Below are 19,532 nucleotides of genomic sequence, written 5' to 3'. Positions count from 1 at the left end.
TCTTAGTCAAGGCTCAAGACCCTAAAATTCTAGGGGTTGGTCAAATTGATCAAACTTTAAGTTTGTGCATAAGGTAGCAAATAACCAAGACTTGATGTGTAAACTATCTCCTCACTTTGGGATGTGCTATGTAGACCTTCAATCTTTCAATGTGAAGCACAAACATTCCGAATGCCACATTTTTAAAACCTTTTAGCACACTCACGAGTGCAAATTGGATATACTACCCCCTACCTAACCCCCCAAAAAAGCCCCCCCTAGTCTCTCTCTATATCGTACACATATACAAGCGTGTGCACACACATGGACACAAACACACACGAAAACAATATGCATCATGATAACGTTATAAATGTTCACTTATTAGAAATTTCTTTTGAAGAAGTTAAAAATCAAGTTTTGTTTAGTGAGATTGTTAATTTGTTGTACTGACAGACCCTAGGTGGGCCTTGCCCACAAAGGTAGGCCTCACCTGCATGTTTTTATAGCTACTCGTGAGCTTAGTGAGAAGGTAACAATCAAAGTGTTGTAGTGAGCACAGCTGGATAGTCGAGGTAGCCCTTCCGTTGATCATGCGTGTAGAAGGTGGCCCTATCATAGCCATTCAACGGAGCAAAGCGAAGGGGAAGGTCTGGATTAGATATAAACAAGCGGCCATAAGAGATGAGGTCTGCGGCACCGCTCTTGATGGCTTCCATGCCAGACTCATAAGTGAAGCAGCCTGAGCTCATAACCAGGCCATGGAAAGCTTCTCTAAAAATTGAGCAAGTGTGCGTGGTTTCAGTGATCCCTTGGATGGTGAAGCGAGGCTCCGTGAGGTGGAGGTATGCAAGGCTAAACCTGTTGAGGTTTGCAATAAGGTGAAGGCCGAGGGCTTGGGGGTTGGAGTCTGTGGCACCCAAATGATCCACCGTGGGTGATATTCGGATGGCTGTTCGATGGTCACCTATCTCATCCACGATCGCTTGCAAAACCTCTAAACCAAATCTGCACCGGTTCTCCATGGAGCCCCCATATTGATCCTTGCAAAACCTCTAAACCAAATCTGCACCGGTTCTCCATGGAGCCCCCATATTGATCCTTGCGGTCGTTGATGTCATTCTTGAAGAATTGATCCACGAGGTAGCCATGGCCAGCGTGAGCTCGACACCATCAAACCCTATCAACACCCACATGCGGGCTTGAAATATATGTTGCAAATACGCAACAGTGCAGAGTACTACATACCATACCTGCTCGCATAGCATTTCGAGCCGCTACGCGAAACTGCTGGGCGATGTTTGGGATCTCCTCAGCACTCAAAGCGCGAGGTTGTGAGTAGCCTGCCATAGCTTCATTGGGAAGCCTAATGGAGAAACCTTCAGGGACCTTTTGCGCGGTGGACGAAACTGGCGGACGCCCATCCGGCTGATAATCTGAAGAATACATATGCAAACAATGAGGCACACGGGATGTATGCAGTCTGCACTATATCATCTATGTGTAGATCATACATAACCAAACATCAGCAGTACTCACACGTGTGAGATGCACGCCCCACGTGCCAGAGTTGGCAGAAGATGATGCCGCGCTTCTCGTGGACAGCATCGACCACCTTCTTCCATGCCTCCACCTGTTCCTCATCCCAGATGCCTGGAGAGTGCGGGAACCTACAGTTTGCAGAACAACGGCAGCTATTTAGAGCTGCCAAATGGATATCTCAGAACCAGATAAACATGATGCCAAGATAAGTTATTACCCGATGCCTTGCTGCGCCACCGCCACTGCCTCAGAGATCAGCAGGCCTCCTGGTGTGGTTCTTTGAGAGTAGTATTCCACATGGGCTGGTTGAGGGACGTAGTTTAGCGCTCGGCAACGAGTGACGGGTGCTAGAACAACCCTACACAAGATCAAACACTGAAGTACATTGGTCGATCAACCCAGCAAACCATTGAATCCTAGCTGTGTGGTGATCTTGTTATGAATAACTGGCTGCCGCATAGTATATACGTACCTGTGTGATAGCTGAAACTGACCTAGCTTGAGAGGGCTCAACAGGCCGGACTTGAATACCTCATCTTCATGCGTGTGTACTAGGTTGTGGCCGGAGTTGGTGGTCTCCATCCTAAAGCTCCTATAAACTACCAAGACGGTAGCAATTGTAGTTATGCTAGTTCTAGACAAGCCTAAGCGTATGTAAGTGTCTTCGTAGCAACTCTAATGCTAGTTCAGCAATGAATATCACAAAAGTGAGCGTATATAATGTAGTTATGCAGCACTGGAAATCGAAGACCATAAGGTGTTGTGATAATGAACTTCAGCATACGCTATTATGTAGTGGAGGGGGGGGGGGGAGGGGGACAACCCAGAATGCTCCACCTGTGCATCGACTGGTCAAAGGTGGAGCATCGACTGGTCAAGTCAAGTGGACTTCGGGGTTTTTTTTATTTAAAAAAATGAGATGATTTTGACTTCAGGTTAGTGATGTGAAATTTGTCTTCCCACGTTATCTTTCTGTCCCCCTGTTGTCGAATTGTGTCGACCTTTCAACCGGCACAGGACATTCCATTTTCATTTGCAAGGTAATTATCTATACATATGAGTGTACCTTCGCCCACAATGCAGGGAGGTGGCTCAAGCTGGCTTACAATGGCTCACATTTTGAGTTTAGCCTTGTAGATCCTTCCGCGTGCTCGACGCTCTCTCTCACAGCAATGCATGCGTACAAAAGAAGGGGCGCCACACTTCTTTGACAAGCTTTTCACCGACTGTAGTGCTAGTACAATCGTGCTCACACAAAGCTGCTACTAGTCAACTTCTCTGTCTCTCTCTCTCTCTCTCTCTCACACACACACAAAAACAGAAGCTATGAAACCTTTCACATGAACATTTAAGAAAATGTGAGTTAGCATTGAAGAAAAATGTGATCATCCGGTCATTCTTTTTTTTTTTAAGACGTGTTGGTGAAACCTTCCCCCATAATGTCTAATTCGGCCTCGTGTCTTTTCCCAATGGAGACAACTAGTGATGTCTAAGTTTTTTTTTTTAAGTTTTAGGTTTTTTTTTGGGTTAAGTCACTACAAGAGCTTGAGGACATACCGACGTCAAAATACCGACGCAAATGTCGAACGTCGGTATGTCCGTCGTCATGTTGGAGGAGACAAGTATGGCGGGGTTTTTTTAAATTTTCATATCCCGTCGCGTATACCGACGCCTATACCGACGCTTATTCCGACGCCTATACCGACGCATATTCCGTAGCATATACCGACGTATATTCCGACGCATATTCCGTAGCATATACCGGCGCGCGTAAGTTTTTCACAGCCGAGAGCCTATTCTCTGGTTTTTTCGCAGAAGAAACGCAAAAAGAAGAAAGAAGGTGCTTTCTCTCCCTCTTCTCTTTCTCTCTCTCTCCTCTTTTTTCCTCTCTCCTCTTTTCTCCTTCTTTCTTCTTTTCTCCTCTTCTCCTTCTCCTAACATGTTATTGCAATTGCTTTTAGTTTTTAATTTAGGAATTAGGACATTTAGGGTTTTGTGTTTTTTTGGCTCTCTATGCATGTTGAGAGCTCTCTATGTATGCATAGATCTCCTAATGCATGCATAGAGATTTTAGGGTTTTGTATTAGTTCTTTTTCTTGTGTTTAATTTACTAATTAGTTTGTTTAATCTTTTGTTTTGCAGCTCTTTCACCTCACCAATCTTTCACCAATCCTCTCCTTCAGCTTTGCAAAAAAAGAGGTAGATCCTCTTTCGATTTTTCTTGTTTATGCTTTTTTCTATGAAATTTTTGCATCCCTATTTTATGGTTTAGGGTTAGTTTTGGGTTCTTGTAAGCTTACACATAGGATTAATTTAATATCTATGCATGAAACCTATAATAAGCTTGCAATCTCTATTATCCATGTACGTAAAACAAGATCATGTTTATTACACCATTGAGTGATGGGATTAAAGGTTAGCATAGTGCATAAGGCATATAGCATAGAGCTTATGCATAGAGCTTATGCATAAGTCTTGCATAGAGCGTATGCAAGAGACTTATGCATAGAGCGTATGCATAAAACTTATGCATGTGACTTATGCATAGAGTTTATGCATATGGCTTATGCATAGAGCGTACGCATAAGACTTATGCATATGGCTTATGCATAGAGCTTATGCATAAGGCTTATGCATAGAGCGTGTGCATAAGGCTTATGCATAGAGCGTAATTGCATAGAGCGTAATTGCATAGAGCGTGTGCATAAGGCTTATGTGAAAGGGATTAAGGGTTAGCATAATAGTGCATAAGGCATATAGCATAGAGCTTATGCATAAGTCTTGCATAGAGCGTATGGCTTATGCATAGAGCGTACGCATAAGACTTATGCATATGGCTTATGCATAGAGCTTATGCATAAGGCTTATGCATAGAGCGTGTGCATAAGGCTTATGCATAGAGCGTAATTGCATAGAGCGTGTGCATAAGGCTTATGTGAAAGGGATTAAGGGTTAGCATAATAGTGCATAAGGCATATAGCATAGAGCTTATGCATAAGTCTTGCATAGAGCGTATGCATAAGACTTATGCATAGAGCGTATGCATAAGACTTATGCATATGGCTTATGCATAGAGCGTACGCAGGTAGACTTATGCATATGGCTTATGCATATGGCTTATGCATAGAGCTTATGCATAAGGCTTATGCAAAGAGCGTGTGCATAAGGCTTATGCATAGAGCGTAATTGCATAGAGCGTAGTTGCATAGAGCGTGTGCATAAGGCTTATGTGAAAGGGATTAAGGGTTAGCATAGTGCATAAGGCATATAGCATAGAGCTTATGCATAGAGCTTATGCATAAGTCTTGCATAGAGCGTATGCATAAGACTTATGCATAGAGCGTATGCATAAGACTTATGCATATGACTTATGCATATGGCTTATGCATAGAGCGTACGCATAAGACTTATGCATATGGCTTATGCATATGGCTTATGCATAGAGCTTATGCATAAGGCTTATGCATAGAGCGTGTGCATAAGGCTTATGCATAGAGCGTAATTGCATAGAGCGTAATTGCATAGAGCATGTGCATAAGGCTTATGTGAAAGGGATTGTAAGTATGCAATGGCAAATGCCTTGATTGTGGTTAACAAATGCTTATGCAAATGCCATGGTGAGGGCATTGTGAATTGTTGGTTTGTGTTTGAGCTTTTGGATGATGGATTGAGGCATGAGTCCATGCTTTATTGATGAGTTCTAAATTGTAAAAGGGCATGAGTCATGCTCAATACTTGTAAGCCAACAAACTTGTTCTATCATTTGATATTATCCACATCATTTTGTACCTACACTCACCATTGCAACCACTTCAAGTTTCTATAGAATCTAGCAATGTGTGAGGGTACCTTGGCATTGGTTGGAGAGGCTAAGGGGAGAATGGCTTGAACTCTTTGTGCCGTGATTGCTTGGTAAAGCGGTACGAAGGGGGATTAGGTACACCGGTGTGAAGAAATGGCCTCAACCTTCACCTTGGAGGAAAACTCGGTGAAGGGGTGAGAAGAGCTTGGCCGGGAGATCGGCAAGCTTCAACGCGCGTCCTCAACAATCCTCACCATCGAATTTGTGGATGCATTTGGGCAATGGGACCCCTTTCCGTCATATCGTGTGGATATTGCAAATGCATATGATCTTTCATGACATTGTGGGATACAAAGAGTATTGCGTACAAGTTTTAAGAAGTTGCATTCTCATTTGAGATTTGGTTCCAATTACAAAGGAGACTCTGGCGGAATTTACAAAACCGTAATTCAGTCCTAGGGTTTTTGGGATTAGGTCCGAGCTTATGGCTTATGCATAAGACTTGTGCATAGAGCGTGTGCATAATCTTCCGCCATGGTTAGCAATAAAGAAAGGTCATCTGTTGCTCTCATTAATAGTTCCAGGAAAGTACAAGGTGAAGAACATGGATGTATATTTGGCACCACTTATTGATGAGTTACGCACCTTGTGGAACGGAATTGAAGTGAAGGACATGTCAAAGCAGCAGAGTGGCCAAAGACTTACAACTGTGCAAGGTATTCTCATGTGGACAATGCATGATTGGCCTGGCTATGGAGAATGCTCAGGTTTGTCTATATCGGGTTACAATGCATGTCCTGTATGTGGTCCTCGACTTGATTCAAGATACTCAAAAGCATTACGAAAGAATGTCTACCAAGGACATGTTAGGTATCTTCCAGAAAATCATGAATTGCGGGATGGTAATCTAGGAAGACCTCCTCCAAGTGCATTGAAGGCAAGCGATTGGAAGATCAAATGGGAGGAATGTGGCAACTTGGCATGTCCTGGGATGAAGAGGCTCTCTATCTTTCACCAACTCCCCTATTGGGGTGATCTCCTTATAAACCATTTGCTTGACCCGATGCATATTTTCAAGAATGTAGCTGACATTCTGTGGAAGACCATGACAGGAAAAAAGGATACTAAAGGCCAAAGGGATGACTTGGAAGAGATTGGTTGTATGCAAGAGTTGTGGGCTCGCACTAGACCCAATGGAAAGGTGCTACTTCCAAGAGCCCCATGGGTTTTTAGCAAGATGGAGGAACAACAAGTCAAGAGGACAATTTCAGAGTTTCGGACTCCTACAGGTTGTATGCATTGCTTGAAAAGTGCATTTACAAAGGATGATGATCTTAGTGGTCTCAAGAGTCATGATTGGCACAAGTTTCTACAATTTGTGCTACCCATAGCAATAAAAGATTGCCTCACTGAAGACATTAGAGCTACTATCTATAAGATTGGCACATTGGTGCGCTGGATTTCTTCAAAAGAGATAAAGAGAGACACTTTGGAGACAGCGCGTTTAAACTCCATAGAGGCAGTCTGCATGGTAGAGAAGTTTTTCCCTACAAGTTTATTAACAATCCAGATGCATCTGCTAGTTCATGTTGTAGATGAGGTTGCAGTTGCTGGAACAGTCCATTCAAGATGGATGTTCTTTTTGGAGAGGTTTATGAAGACATTAAAGGGATTTGTTCGCCAAATGGCTCGCCCAGAGGGTAGTATGTCAGAAGGGTGGCTGATACAAGAGTCCCTTGTTTACATCACTGAATATTTAAGTTCCTCAGATCCAGAGATACCTCGACTATGGTCTCAAGAGTCCAACAGGCGAGTCATTGGTGAGGAACCTCAAGGCCAAGGCATTAAGAGAAAGATGGATAACACTTTGAGAGAAAAAATCAACAAATTTTGCATCTTGAACTCTCATGTAATGGAGAAGTGGATTGAGACATATGAAGCTCTCAAGCGACAGCGAGTACAAGATCGTTTAAGTTTCAGAAGGAATCGCACTACAAGAAATCTCCCATATCCAGAAGGTATGCAAGCTCTTCCGGACTTTCCCACAGGTAGATGGCTAGAAGCTACAATTTTAGAAGCCAAACGTGCTGGTTTACCTATAACAGAAGAGGAGGAGGAGCTTACAAAAGGATGCGATTGGCATGTAAGTGTTTAAGTTCTACATGTCTCTCATTTTTTTCTCTACATGTCTCTGTGTTTGATTCTCCATCAACAAACTTTTTGTGGTATTTGTAGTATCACAAATATGGGGCGTTTTGGTCACATGGACGTCATTTTCGAGTAGAACGAATAGACCAAAGAAGAACGAATAGAACGCATTCGACAATTGTGCACTATACAGTTTCATGACTCTGTCATGACTAAATGGGATCAGCAAGACAAGGGGAAGAAAAATTATATAAACACAAAGATAAAGCAAGAGTTCCAGCCATCTGACCCTATGAATGTCGTCTCTAATGAGTGGATACAGTATACAGCTCGTATTTTGATGGGGCATCATAGGTCAGAGGCGAGGGACGCATTCAGAGAGGGGAAGGAGAAACCTGTTTGGCTAGATGACAGGGAGTGGGCAGCCATTGCTCAGGAGCTCACCGAGACACCAGACAGGTTTCAACAACAAAGAGAGGCGGCAAGGGCAAGACTCCAAACAGTAGGGGCTTCTCATCTTGGGAGTGGTGGTTACGAAACCATGCGCCATGAATTCGTAAGTGTTTGTAGCAATTTTATTTATTTAAATGTATGTATGTGGACTAAATGTTGATTTCTAAAAGTTATAATTGTTAATCGTGTGTGCAGGAGTTGGCCATAAATCGCCCACCAAGTAGGCGAGAGGAGAAGTACGCTCACAAACATGGCCTTGTGGCCTTGTTTGAGATGCTTGAAGAAGAAGGAGAGACCGTCAATTGGGAGGCATTACCATGATGTAAGATGACATTCAAACTAATGAAATATGATCAAAACATTCTTGAGTATTAATGTTTAATTTAATTTCTTGTTTGTCGATCAGGAAAATACGCATACAAGCACGGTTGTTTTTGTGCTCTATTGTAGACAGAATGGTGCTGTCTGTTTGCTGTTGTTGATCCTGCTCATTGCAGGCAGCTAGGCAACAGCCAGGCAGCACTATTCTGCCCAAAAAAAAATTTCTGCTACAGCGTCGGTATATGCCCCGGTATCAGAGTCGGTATATACATTGGTATAGACGCCGGTTTATGCCTCGGTATATATTCCGGTATAGAGGCCGGTTTATTCGTCGGTATATAAGCCGGTATAGGTGCCGGTTTAGGCGTCGGTATTAACCCCGGTGAGCGTCGGTATAGGCGCCGTTATATGCGCCGGTATTAAAACCCGACATTTATACCGACGCTACGCTTATACCGGCGCTTATACCGATGACGAAGCTTTTTTAGACCCCGTTAAATAGCGCCGGTACAAGCCCCGGTATTAGGCTAATATGTAGTAGTGAGTTTTCCAGCTTTATGACTCAAATTAGTGTATTGTTTTAGAGCTTTAGGTCTCTCGCCTTTTTTGAGTTGTTAGCTCTTCTCAACGAACTTGAGGTAACCTCTTTTGCTATTTATGCTTTTCTTGTTTGCACTGTTAACCCGAAGTTAACGGGCATCACCAAAAATATCTTGTCAAGACCTTGTGCACAATGGATAATGGAGAAGTCATCATCAACAACACGAGCTAAGAAGACACATCCAGCTTGTAAAAGAGCTAGGAAAACAGCGTGGACACTTGCAATCAAGAAGGGTTGGCCACACGGACATCAAGAAGTATTAATTGCTCACCCAAACCATGCAATGTCAATCTGAAATAAAGACTGGTTTTTGACTTGCACTTCTTCACCTTGGTTGAGAACCTTTCCCTTGGTTGTCCTCACCCTTGGAATGCAACAACCGTTGTGAATAATGAGATGAAAAGAGTAATGTTTGGTTTAGATATTTATACCCCTGAATGATATTTATACCCCTGAATAATGAGATGAAAAGACTAATGTTTGGTCTGGATATTTATACCCCTGAATGATGCGGTCGCTTGGTTCAAAACCTCTTTAAGACTTGGTCTTTTTGCATTACAATGCTTATAATCTAGCGTTTTCACATTGGAATGCCCTAGCAATGTTCGGCTCATGTCTTGCCGCCCTCTAGGCTGCTGTCCACCACGGTTGCGTAGGCTACTGGGCACTAACCAACTGGATGCTTGGTAGCATCCAGGCATGGCCACCTAGCTGGGTTGGCCCAAGAGTCAGCTACCTGGCCTAGCCCTCTTGGGCTAGCCTACCTAGCCCTTCTAGGGTTGGTGTGGGCAAGGCCTAAGGCTTGCCTTGCCCCTCTTGGGTAGCCTAAGCATACCCAATGCCCAATGCAAGAGTCTAAGACTCTCTTCTAAGGTAGCCGGCCTGTGGGTTGGACCCCATCTTCTATGCTTCCTATAGATGCTTGGCATCTGGTTGCAAACTAAACACATAGGTCATCTGACATCATTCCAAAGGGAGACTCACAATACGGACTCGCACTGCTTCATGTGTAGGACAATGCACACCGACCTCGGATGCATAGAGTGGAACCGTGGCTTACTCATCCCAAAGTGGTCTCACATGGAACTAGATACTGCACCTTCTTGTTCATATATGTCTACATGGCATGGCATCCATGTGCGGGATGCATGCAATAGATAATGAATGACCAAAAAGTGAATGAATGAATAAATTATGACTGATTTACTTATAGTTACTGTTGGGAAGCTGTCGGCCAACTGCAAAAAGCTGTTGGCCTAATATATAGACAAAGCCCCTAAATAATCACTAATTAATGTTGCGCGTAGTTGCTAATCCTACCCACAACTATTTCCCTCCTTCTAGCCTCTGGCCAGCTACTAGACAATGATCTGCAACCAGTCGTCTCGCCACAAGCCATATATACCTTCCCATGATGCTGTAGATGATGATGTTGATGATGATGATATGATGCTAATGAAGATGCTTTTGAGGCTACTGATATATGCTAATGAAGATGCTTTTGAGGCTACTAATATATGCTATCCTAACTACTACACTAATTAGGGATTAAGACTTCATGCTGAAGATTAGCCATGGCATGGAGGTGCATGTGACAGTCATCGAGGCCATGAGTAGTTTTCTCTCAGGTCAAGAGACGGGACTCCAGGAATTGCGTGTTCCCCTCCGTACATAAGAGGAGCTTCTTGACTCAGAGTTTATAGATGACACAACAGTATACCTATATTAGGAGATGTGAGGAATCTCTACTAAAGATTCGCTAAGGCAATCAAGATCTTTTGTCGTGCATCAGGAGGGTAGATTAACTAGCACAAGTGGTGTGGTTTTTGGGTAGGCTTTGCACCTACCTTGACTTGGCACCCAGTTGAGGCTTTCTAGTGGATCTCGAGGGGCACTTCAATCCTCTATCTTGGCAAGCATTCAGAAGAAGCTTTGGTACTAGAGTTTTGTGAGGCTCTCCTTAATCGGTCGAGTGGTGGTGGCAAACTAGGTCCTTTTTGCCACCATGTGGTACATTACTTCTTATTGGGCCTTCTCCTAAGCATGCATTGTCTAGGTATAGAGGTTGATCCAAAACTTCTTATGGGCCAGTAGTGATGGGAGGCGTGCCGCCCAGGCTAAGGTGGCATGGAGAGTGATCATTCATCCCATGGTGCAAAGGGGGCCTAGGCATCATTGACCTCGCTATTCAGAGTTGTGCCTTGCTTGGAAAGTTGATTGTTATAGAGGACTCCTTCTCGATGTGGTGAGCCTTGGAAGGACATCCTCTTAGCCTAGATTTTTGGCCGTACCACAGGCCTAATGGGCCCCTGGCCACATAGTACTAGTTGGATCTTCACATAGATGTGGGCCCAAAGAATTAGCCTAGCTTTTGAGGATAGATTTATAGCCAGCTTACCCTGAGCTTGGGAGGAGCACCTCAGGCCAGTACTTAGGTAGTTAGCTCCAATAGCCTCAGAGGAGTTTCTTTGACTGTCGCATCATGCACGGAAGCCTTGTTGTACTGACCCATAGCCCTAATCTTGATTAAGAACATTGATGCTGAATTAAGATGATTAAAAACATTGATGCTGAATTAAGATGATTAAGAACATTGATGCTGAATTAAGATGATTAAGACAGAGAAAAGAGACGAAGAGAGAGATTGGGTGTCAGGTTTTTCTTTTATTGATATGGTACGAAAAGGTTGCATGAATGATTGTACATGTGTGGGTCTTGGTCATCCCCAAAGGGGTTGAACCCACAGCTCATAACCACTTCCACTTGTCTAAACACTACCGAACTTGATGGGAAAATCCGGCTGATAATCTGAAGAACACAAACGCAAACAATGAGGCACACGGAGTCTGCACTATATCATCTATGTGTAGATCATACATAGCCAAACATCAGCAGTACTCACACGTGTGAGATGCACGCCCCACGTGCCAGAGTTGGCAGAAGATGATGCCGCGCTTCTCGTGGACAGCATCGACCACCTTCTTCCATGCCTCCACCTGTTCCTCATCCCAGATGCCTGGAGAGTGCGGGAACCTACAGTTTGCAGAACAACGGCAGCTATTTAGAGCTGCCAAATGGATATCTCAGAACCAGATAAACATGATGCCAAGATAAGTTATTACCCGATGCCTTGCTGCGCCACCGCCACTGCCTCAGAGATCAGCAGGCCTCCTGGTGTGGTTCTTTGAGAGTAGTATTCCACATGCGCTGGTTGAGGGACGTAGTTTAGCGCTCGGCAACGAGTGACGGGTGCTAGAACAACCCTACACAAGATCAAACACTGAAGTACATTGGTCGATCAACCCAGCAAACCATTGAATCCTAGCTGTGTGGTGATCTTGTTATGAATGAATAACTGGCTCCCGCATAGTATATACGTACCTGTGTGATAGCTGAAACTGACCTAGCTTGAGAGGGCTCAACAGGCCGGACTTGAATACCTCATCTTCATGCGTGTGTGCTAGGTTGTGGCCGGAGTTGGTGGTCTCCATCCTAAAGCTCCTATAAACTACCAAGACGGTAGCAATTGTAGTAATGCTAGTTCTACACAAGCCTAAGCGTATGTAAGTGTCTTCGTAGCAACTCTAATGCTAGTTCAGCAATGAATATCACAAAAGTGAGCGTATATAATGTAGTTATGCTGCACTGGAAATCAGTGTTCTGTGCTATAATCGAAGACCATAAGGTGTCGTGATAATGAACTTCAGCATACGCTATTATGTAGTGGAGGGGGGGGGGTGGGGGGGACCGGGGGGGGACAACCCAGAATGCTCCACCTGTGCATCGACTGGTCAAGTCAAGTGGACTTCGGGGTTTTTTTTATTTAAAAAAATGCGATGGTTTTGACTTCAGGTTAGTGAATCTGTGAAATTTGTCTCCCCACGTTATCTTTCTGTCTCCCTGTTGTCGAATTGTGTCGACCTTTCAACCGGCGAATGATACGGTCGGCTGGTTCAAAACCTCTTTAAGACTTACAATGCTTATAATCTAGCGTTCACATTGGAATGCCCTAGCAATGTTCGGCTGCTGTCCACGGTTGCGCAGGCTACTGGGCACTAACCAACTGGGTGCTTGGTAGCATCCAGGCATGGCCGCCTAGCTGGGTTTGGCCCACGGGCGAGTCAGCTACCTGGCCTAGCCCTCTTGGGCTGGCCAATAGCCTACCTAGCCCTTCTAGGGCTGGTGGGCAAGGCCTAGGGCTTGCCCAACCCATCTTGGGTAGCCTAAGCATACCCAATGCCCAATGCAAGAGTCTAAGACTCTCTTTCTAGGGTAGCCCTGTGGGTTGGACCCCATCCTCTATGCTTCCTATAGATGCTTGGCATCTGGTTGCAAACTAAACACATAAGTCATCTGACATCATTCCAAAGGGAGACTCACAATACGGACTCACACTGCTTCATGTGTGGGACAATGCACACCGACCTCGGATGCATAGAGTGGAACCGTGGCTTCCTTATCCCAAACTGGTCTCACATGGAACTAGTTTCCACTCTAGGTCCTGCACCTTCTTGTTCATATATGTCTGTCTACATGGTATGGCATCCAAGTGCGGGATGCATGCAACAAATAATGAATGACCAAAAAATGAATGAATGAATAAATTATGACTAATTTACTTATAGTTGCTGTTGGGAAGCTATTGGCCTGTTATATAGACAAAACCCTTAAATAATCACTTACTAATGTTGCGCGTAGTTGCTAGTCCTACCTACAACTATTTCCCTCCTTCTAGCCTCTGGCCAGCCTACTGGACAATGACCTGCAACCAAGCAATATATACCTTCCCATGATGATGTCGATGATGATGTTGATGATGATGATATGATGCTAATTAAGGCTACATATATATGCTATCCTAATTACTACACTAATTAGGGATTAAGACTTTCTTGGATGTTTGATAGAATACCCTCGATTACCACTGTCATCAAAGGACAGATTCAGGGAGAAAAACTTGAGGTAGAGGGCAAGAGCACTTATACAGAAGATTGGCATTTGGGGGGTGACCTGAAGACAATAAAGTGCTTGCTTGGGTGTCTAGAAGGTGCCAACACCCCAAATCCTTGTCCGTGGTGCATGAGAATGGTGAGGGAAAACAAACAAAAGTCGAGAAAGAAGAGGATGCTTGGGAATCAAGATATTGAGCACAACCCCATGGACGATATTGCTGGCAACTAAGTTGGAGGTATCTTGTCTGCCAACATGCTAGCTGTGCCAAACACGCATTTGAGAGACCCAGAATGGAATCTTATAATTCCATTTGAACTGAAGAATGTCCACTTCTGTACACTGCATGCATTAATAAGTATGTTTGACCGTTTTCTCAAGTATCACATAGATTATACATTTACCATGCAAGGCAAAGAACGATAAGAAGAAGCTCTTCATAAAGTAGAGCAACTACTCAACTCAATTGGGTGCCATGTAGAGTACTGTTAACAAAAAGACCTCTGGCATGAATCATGAGGTTGCACAACAAGTGTCCATGAGTGGAAATAAAGCAAGACGTTTTCTGGAGAAGCCAGAAAATGCCAAGGACTCAACCAAGCCTTGGAACTTGTGGAAGGATTTATGCAAATGTACAACATTTGACTGCACCAACTCAAGCCTTGTAATTCTACGTGAGAAGTTTTGGTCAGACTTCAATAAGATGGTGAAACTTTCGACCAAAAGCAGGACAACCACAAAGGAGCGACAAAAATTTCAAGGTGAGCTTTCTAATTTTATGAAGTCTATGGTTGATACATGGGGTGAAACCAACATTACGCACTACATGATGGTAAACACATTTGCTCCTTCCTATTGGATATTAAGAAACGAGTATGAATAACTACTGACTCTGTTAATTTTTGTGCAGCACATTCTTTATGCTCATGGTGCATACTTCATGAATGAGTATGGTTCTCTGGACGTGTGGAGCACACAAGGAATGGAGAAATCTCACTATCAAGCCAGACGAGTATATTTTAAAAACACCCGGCATGGAGGAGGGAAGACTCGTACTACACATTACCTCAAGGAGATGTTTAACTCGTTTTACAGATACACTTTTGGGTAAAAATTATCCATGGAAAGGACACGTATGAGTAATCTAGCAAGGGTAGCATGAAATAATGCCAAACAGAGAAGATCACTAAAGTGGAAAGCTAGCATAGGACCAGCACGTCATGTAGCATGGACATCTTCACGAAGACGCATATGAAGAATTTGGAAGTAGAAACAGCACTTTGAAATTGAAAGTATTTGGAATAAAGTTGTAAACATTTTTGACTTAGGAATAAGACAACATTTAGAAGAAAGTTGTAAAGCTTTTTGACTTGAAAATAAAAAACACCATATTGGGGAATATGGGAATTTCCCACAAGTTTGGGACACGTGGTCAAAAGTTTGGATTAACCATAACTTGAACACCACTAATCCAAAATGAGCGCTTTATAGCTCTTTAGATTCCATTTTTCAAGCGCTTTCCAACGATAGGTCATATGATAGGGTTTTGAGACACTTACAAACATGTTATCCATGTCCCCTTTTTTAAGTATTCAAAAATGGGAATTGGGAAATTCCCAAATTCACTAATATGGTGTTAAAAAATAATTGCACCATTCCATTATATTAAAGAGTTACAGTGAAAATATTTATAACGAAAAGACCTAATTGCTCTTGAGTCTCTTCTCTTCTTGCTCCCCCTCTTCGGTAGGCATTTTCCCTCTATAACGCAAAAACCTCTTATGACTATAGCCCTTGTGAGTGACTTAAATCCTCCACTCCTACACTTAGGACATAGCTTGAATAACATAGGAAATAACCTACTCGCGAGAAGGCCAAAAACCAGGGCCATATCCAAAGATACGGATGGCAGCACACTGCTCTATAAGTATGACTTTATGTATATTATAAGGTATAAATTCATACCCTGTATATATCTAGATAGGGCTTTCAGTGTAAGGAGTGGAATCTCTGCTCCTCCCTGGAGTACTTGCTATAATATATAATAAATATATTTTTGTCGATAGAAGAGATGTAGTGTGCAAGAGCGGCATCTTACCCAACTCTTGCACGACCAGCACCACCTTGTCCACAAGAAATCCATCAGCGTCATCAAGCTCTATCTGCATTGACAAAGAACTAGGAGGGAACAAACTAAAGTAAGAAATAATTCAAACAGACTGAAGCAATAAGAATTAAACCAGACAAACTAAAAAAATAATTAATTCAGGCAATAGACTTAAGCAATAATTTACCTTCTAGTTCTCATCCTCCTCCAACTTGGCTCCATCCCAAAGGTTGATGGAGCCCTCTTCATTTTCTTGGTCAAGTTCGGGAACAAGTTCCTTGCCAAACTCAGAAATGCTCATATCCTGCTAAAGGGCTTGAAATTCTTTCTCTGAAGGAAGAGAAGATTCATTCTCCTTGGCTTTTTTAAAGCACAAGGACATTGCTTCTGTGGCCTTTAAGAAGTTTTCTATCACTTCTGTGTCCAATGCGAGAAATTCATCCTTATGCTCATTCTCTACATCAAGAACACCGGACACAGCTTCACAACCGTCTGCTATTATAGCAAGACAATAATTCTCCCTGAAATTGTAGAGTTTTTGAATGTGGGAGAGGAGGAGGTAATATTTCCAATTAATTAGGAAGGACGGTAGCCCAAGGATGACAAAATTGAACATCAATCGCTCCCCATGGACGGATGATGTTCCTTCATCAATGATGGTGGAGGCCTTAAACTCTGCCACATCAAAATTTGTGCTGAGGAGTTCCTCCTCCTTCTCGGACACAAGGTCCAAGACCTCTTCTTCTGCAAACTGAGCACTTGAAATAAAGGACTGTTTTTATTTATCAGTCCTTCCTTTGAGATCCTCTTTTGTGTAATCCTCCTTATGAGCATGAAGAAAGAGATAAGCAACAAACCCAAAATGATATTCTAGCAACCTGCATTTCTTACCATGCACTGGGCACATGTCAACACAAATCTTGATACGTTGATCATCTGAGTAAGTGTCCCACCTCTTCGACATGCTTGAATTCTGAGACGAGGTGACTGCGAAGCTTGACATGTGGACATACATAATGGACCCATCCGAGACGGTCCCTCTGCCCGACCAACCTGCAATACTCTATCCACTCCCTCCAGGGATGTCCTTGCCATGTCCTTGATAATCTCCTTTAGACTGAAAGGAACGTTGAACACAACCCTGCACAGCAGATCAAAGAGATGCTCTGTGGCACTGGGCTCTCCTCCATCAATAAATCATCCACATCATCCATAGCATTGTACAAGTGAGAACTCTTAACCTCCATCGTTGGTCTAATCCGAGTGGAAACCGTTCACCGTGCAATAAGGGGAAAGCAACGGAGCGCGAATGCAACTATCGCACCGTGGACGGTATGGGCCGTGAAAAAAGCCAACTTGCACCATGGATGGTATGGAAGGCGAGAATATTTCGAGCGTAGAGAAAAGCAAAAAAAAAACTCGCACCATCTTTATATAGGTCAAATAATAGGGATGACATCACATGATTGAGGATTGAATGCCACGCTGCCATAATTCAGATGGCCAAATCGTGCATGCCATAATGCTGCATCACTCATAGCACTAGTCGTAGAGACTAAGCAAGCATCATGCTGCAACTTCTCAAATACATCCAACTTATACAGGCCATGAAACAACGCACCTGAGGCTATGATAGAATAACCATCATTTCTATCATGAACTGTACATCTATCATCCACAAATTTCACCGTCAAGCCTGACAAGGCTAAGGCTGAAACTGACAGCAAGTTCTTCTGAATACCTGGCACATATAAAAATTTCAAAAGAGTAAATGCGTCCCCATTTGTAGTAGTGAGCACAAATCTACCAACTCCTTTGATAGGATATGAGGAACCAATTGCACTGTGATGGTTCCTGCACTTGGGACAAATTCCAGAGATGAGAACAAACCTTTTTGTGAAGTAATGTGCTTACTAGCACCACTGCCAAAGTACCAAGCATCCGATTTTGCCACTGACATTCATACATCATGAACAGAAGGGTCATAACTACAATGTACAATCCATGCCCAATCATCTTGAGCAAAACTTTCAAATTCCTTCTTCTCTGCACTTACTGCATCAGCCACAACCATGCCCAACATATATATATATATATATATATTGTGAGTAGATCTTCAACCTATCTCTCTACTATGCAACCCTCTCTCTCTCTCTCTCTCTCTCTCTCTCTCTCTACCTTCCTTCTCTCTAATGTGCTTAGATTTGTAGCCTTGTCTCTCTCTCTCTCTACCTTCCTTCTCTCTAATGTGCTTAGATTTGTAGCCTTGTCTATCTCTATCACGTGCGCATGCACACATTGGAACCTCCTCACACCCACATCTACCTCCGTCTCCCCAACAACCTCAAATCTGTACTATGCAACCTTCTCTCTCTCTGTCTCTCTCTCTCTCTCTCTACCTTCCTTCTCTCTAATGTGCTTAGATTTGTAGCCTTGTCTATCTCTATCACGTGCGCATGCACACATTGGAACCTCCTCACACCCACATCTACCTCCGTCTCCCCAACAACCTCAAATCTGTACTATGCAACCTTCTCTCTCTCTGTCTCTCTCTCTCTCTCCCCTTTCTAGTAGAACATGCTATGAAGGGTATTGCATCTTTGTCAAGGAGGAGGCAAAGGGACGAGGTTGGGGCTTTGCTCATGCACAATATGAGGGATGAACACGGTGCTTGGGTTGAAAAAATAATTCAAAAGGGAGATTGGGTGTATTTGTAGCCCAATGCCACTGGACTACAGCGAGTTCGATGTCGCGATGTGGTTGAGCACCATTGGAAGGGGCATGTACTAGGATTCAAGGAAACAAGGCATGATGGATTGGTGGCCCTAGTACAGCATGTGTACTTGGCATCGAAAATGTCTTTGAGCCCACATCGTCATAGTCCACGTTTCCCTTGCAACTGTATCCTGTCACTTTAGTATGTTAGTGTACATGGTATGTGAACAGTTCTTTTCAACTTTATTTGATAGATTCGTCATTTCCAGATATTTTCCCTTCCAACATCATCGAAGAGGAGCCCATAAGGAGCCTAACATGAACATTCTATGCCATACACGCGCACATTTGGGATGGTGTATTCTCTGACACTGCCTCTTCTAACCTTGCTAGTCGAAATATTTTCTTCTACACCCATAAATATGTAGTCCCGACACAGGTCAACGGGTTTGTTAATCTTGAAGAAGTCCCCTCTCCTTCCCTCTCTAGTGCTGAATGGCCAACGCCTGATGTTTGAACTATTGTTTCTCTTAAAGCAAAGATGGACAATGATATACATTCTTCTTTGAATTACACAAATGCCTCAAGATCGGTTGGTCTTAACTGGACATGCCCTATGCATGTCTTTGCCCACATGTTTCGATCCATTTGCACACAAATGCCAACAATGTACATATGCAAGGTGGTAGACGTCAAAGCGATTGTCAATTTTCTTGGCCAAGGGTAGGACATTGTGGAGTGGGAGCACAAAGGAGAGAACTTCAGGTGCAATGTAGTGCATTCCAGTGTCTCCTTTCAATTCTTTGCGAGCTCGTACTACTTTGTGTACTCGCTTCTGTTACGAGTGGTGGATGAGGAAGAAGGATGCATGGATACCCTTACAAGTTCAAGAGGAGGTTGTAGAGCCTATATAT

The 19,532-nt window shown here is 43.3% G+C and overlaps 1 protein-coding gene and 1 pseudogene across 2 annotated transcripts; both read right to left on the bottom strand.

Annotated features, from left to right (window-relative positions):
• Positions 1-380: 380 nt before the first annotated feature.
• Positions 381-2,103, bottom strand: LOC147608548 (putative 12-oxophytodienoate reductase 11; annotated as a pseudogene). Its single transcript, XR_015264508.1, has 5 exons — positions 1,994-2,103; positions 1,739-1,879; positions 1,519-1,649; positions 1,233-1,415; positions 381-1,159 (listed from the first exon to the last, which is right to left on the bottom strand). The product of XR_015264508.1 is annotated as a putative 12-oxophytodienoate reductase 11 (transcript).
• A 9,438-nt stretch (positions 2,104-11,541) lies between these two features.
• Positions 11,542-12,535, bottom strand: LOC147608547 (12-oxophytodienoate reductase 3-like). Its single transcript, XM_086789076.1, has 4 exons — positions 12,228-12,535; positions 11,969-12,109; positions 11,749-11,879; positions 11,542-11,654 (listed from the first exon to the last, which is right to left on the bottom strand). The coding sequence occupies exons 1-4, from the start codon at positions 12,335-12,337 to the stop codon at positions 11,614-11,616; spliced, it is 423 nt and encodes a 140-aa protein (XP_086645202.1). The 5' UTR covers positions 12,338-12,535; the 3' UTR covers positions 11,542-11,613.
• Between the last annotated feature and the right edge of the window lie 6,997 nt (positions 12,536-19,532).

This window comes from Cibotium barometz, chromosome 53 (genome assembly GCF_041138505.1).
Source record: "Cibotium barometz isolate CiBa-2024 chromosome 53, ASM4113850v1, whole genome shotgun sequence".
Classification (NCBI taxonomy): domain Eukaryota; kingdom Viridiplantae; phylum Streptophyta; class Polypodiopsida; order Cyatheales; family Cibotiaceae; genus Cibotium; species Cibotium barometz.
Note: the sequence above shows the minus strand (reverse complement) of the source record. Positions and strands in the feature narration are given on the sequence as shown.

What these genes read in the sequence shown, in the direction of transcription:
- LOC147608547 (XM_086789076.1), bottom strand. Translation starts at nt 12,337, where the DNA reads ATGGAGACCACCAACTCCGGCCACAACCTAGCACACACGCATGAAGAT. An exon ending in GTGGCGCAGCAAGGCATCGG is followed by an intron (nt 11,880 to 11,968) that starts GTAATAACTTAT and finishes TGCAAACTGTAG; the next exon opens with GTTCCCGCACTCTCCAGGCA. An exon ending in GGGGCGTGCATCTCACACGT is followed by an intron (nt 11,655 to 11,748) that starts GTGAGTACTGCT and finishes TGTGTTCTTCAG; the next exon opens with ATTATCAGCCGGATTTTCCC.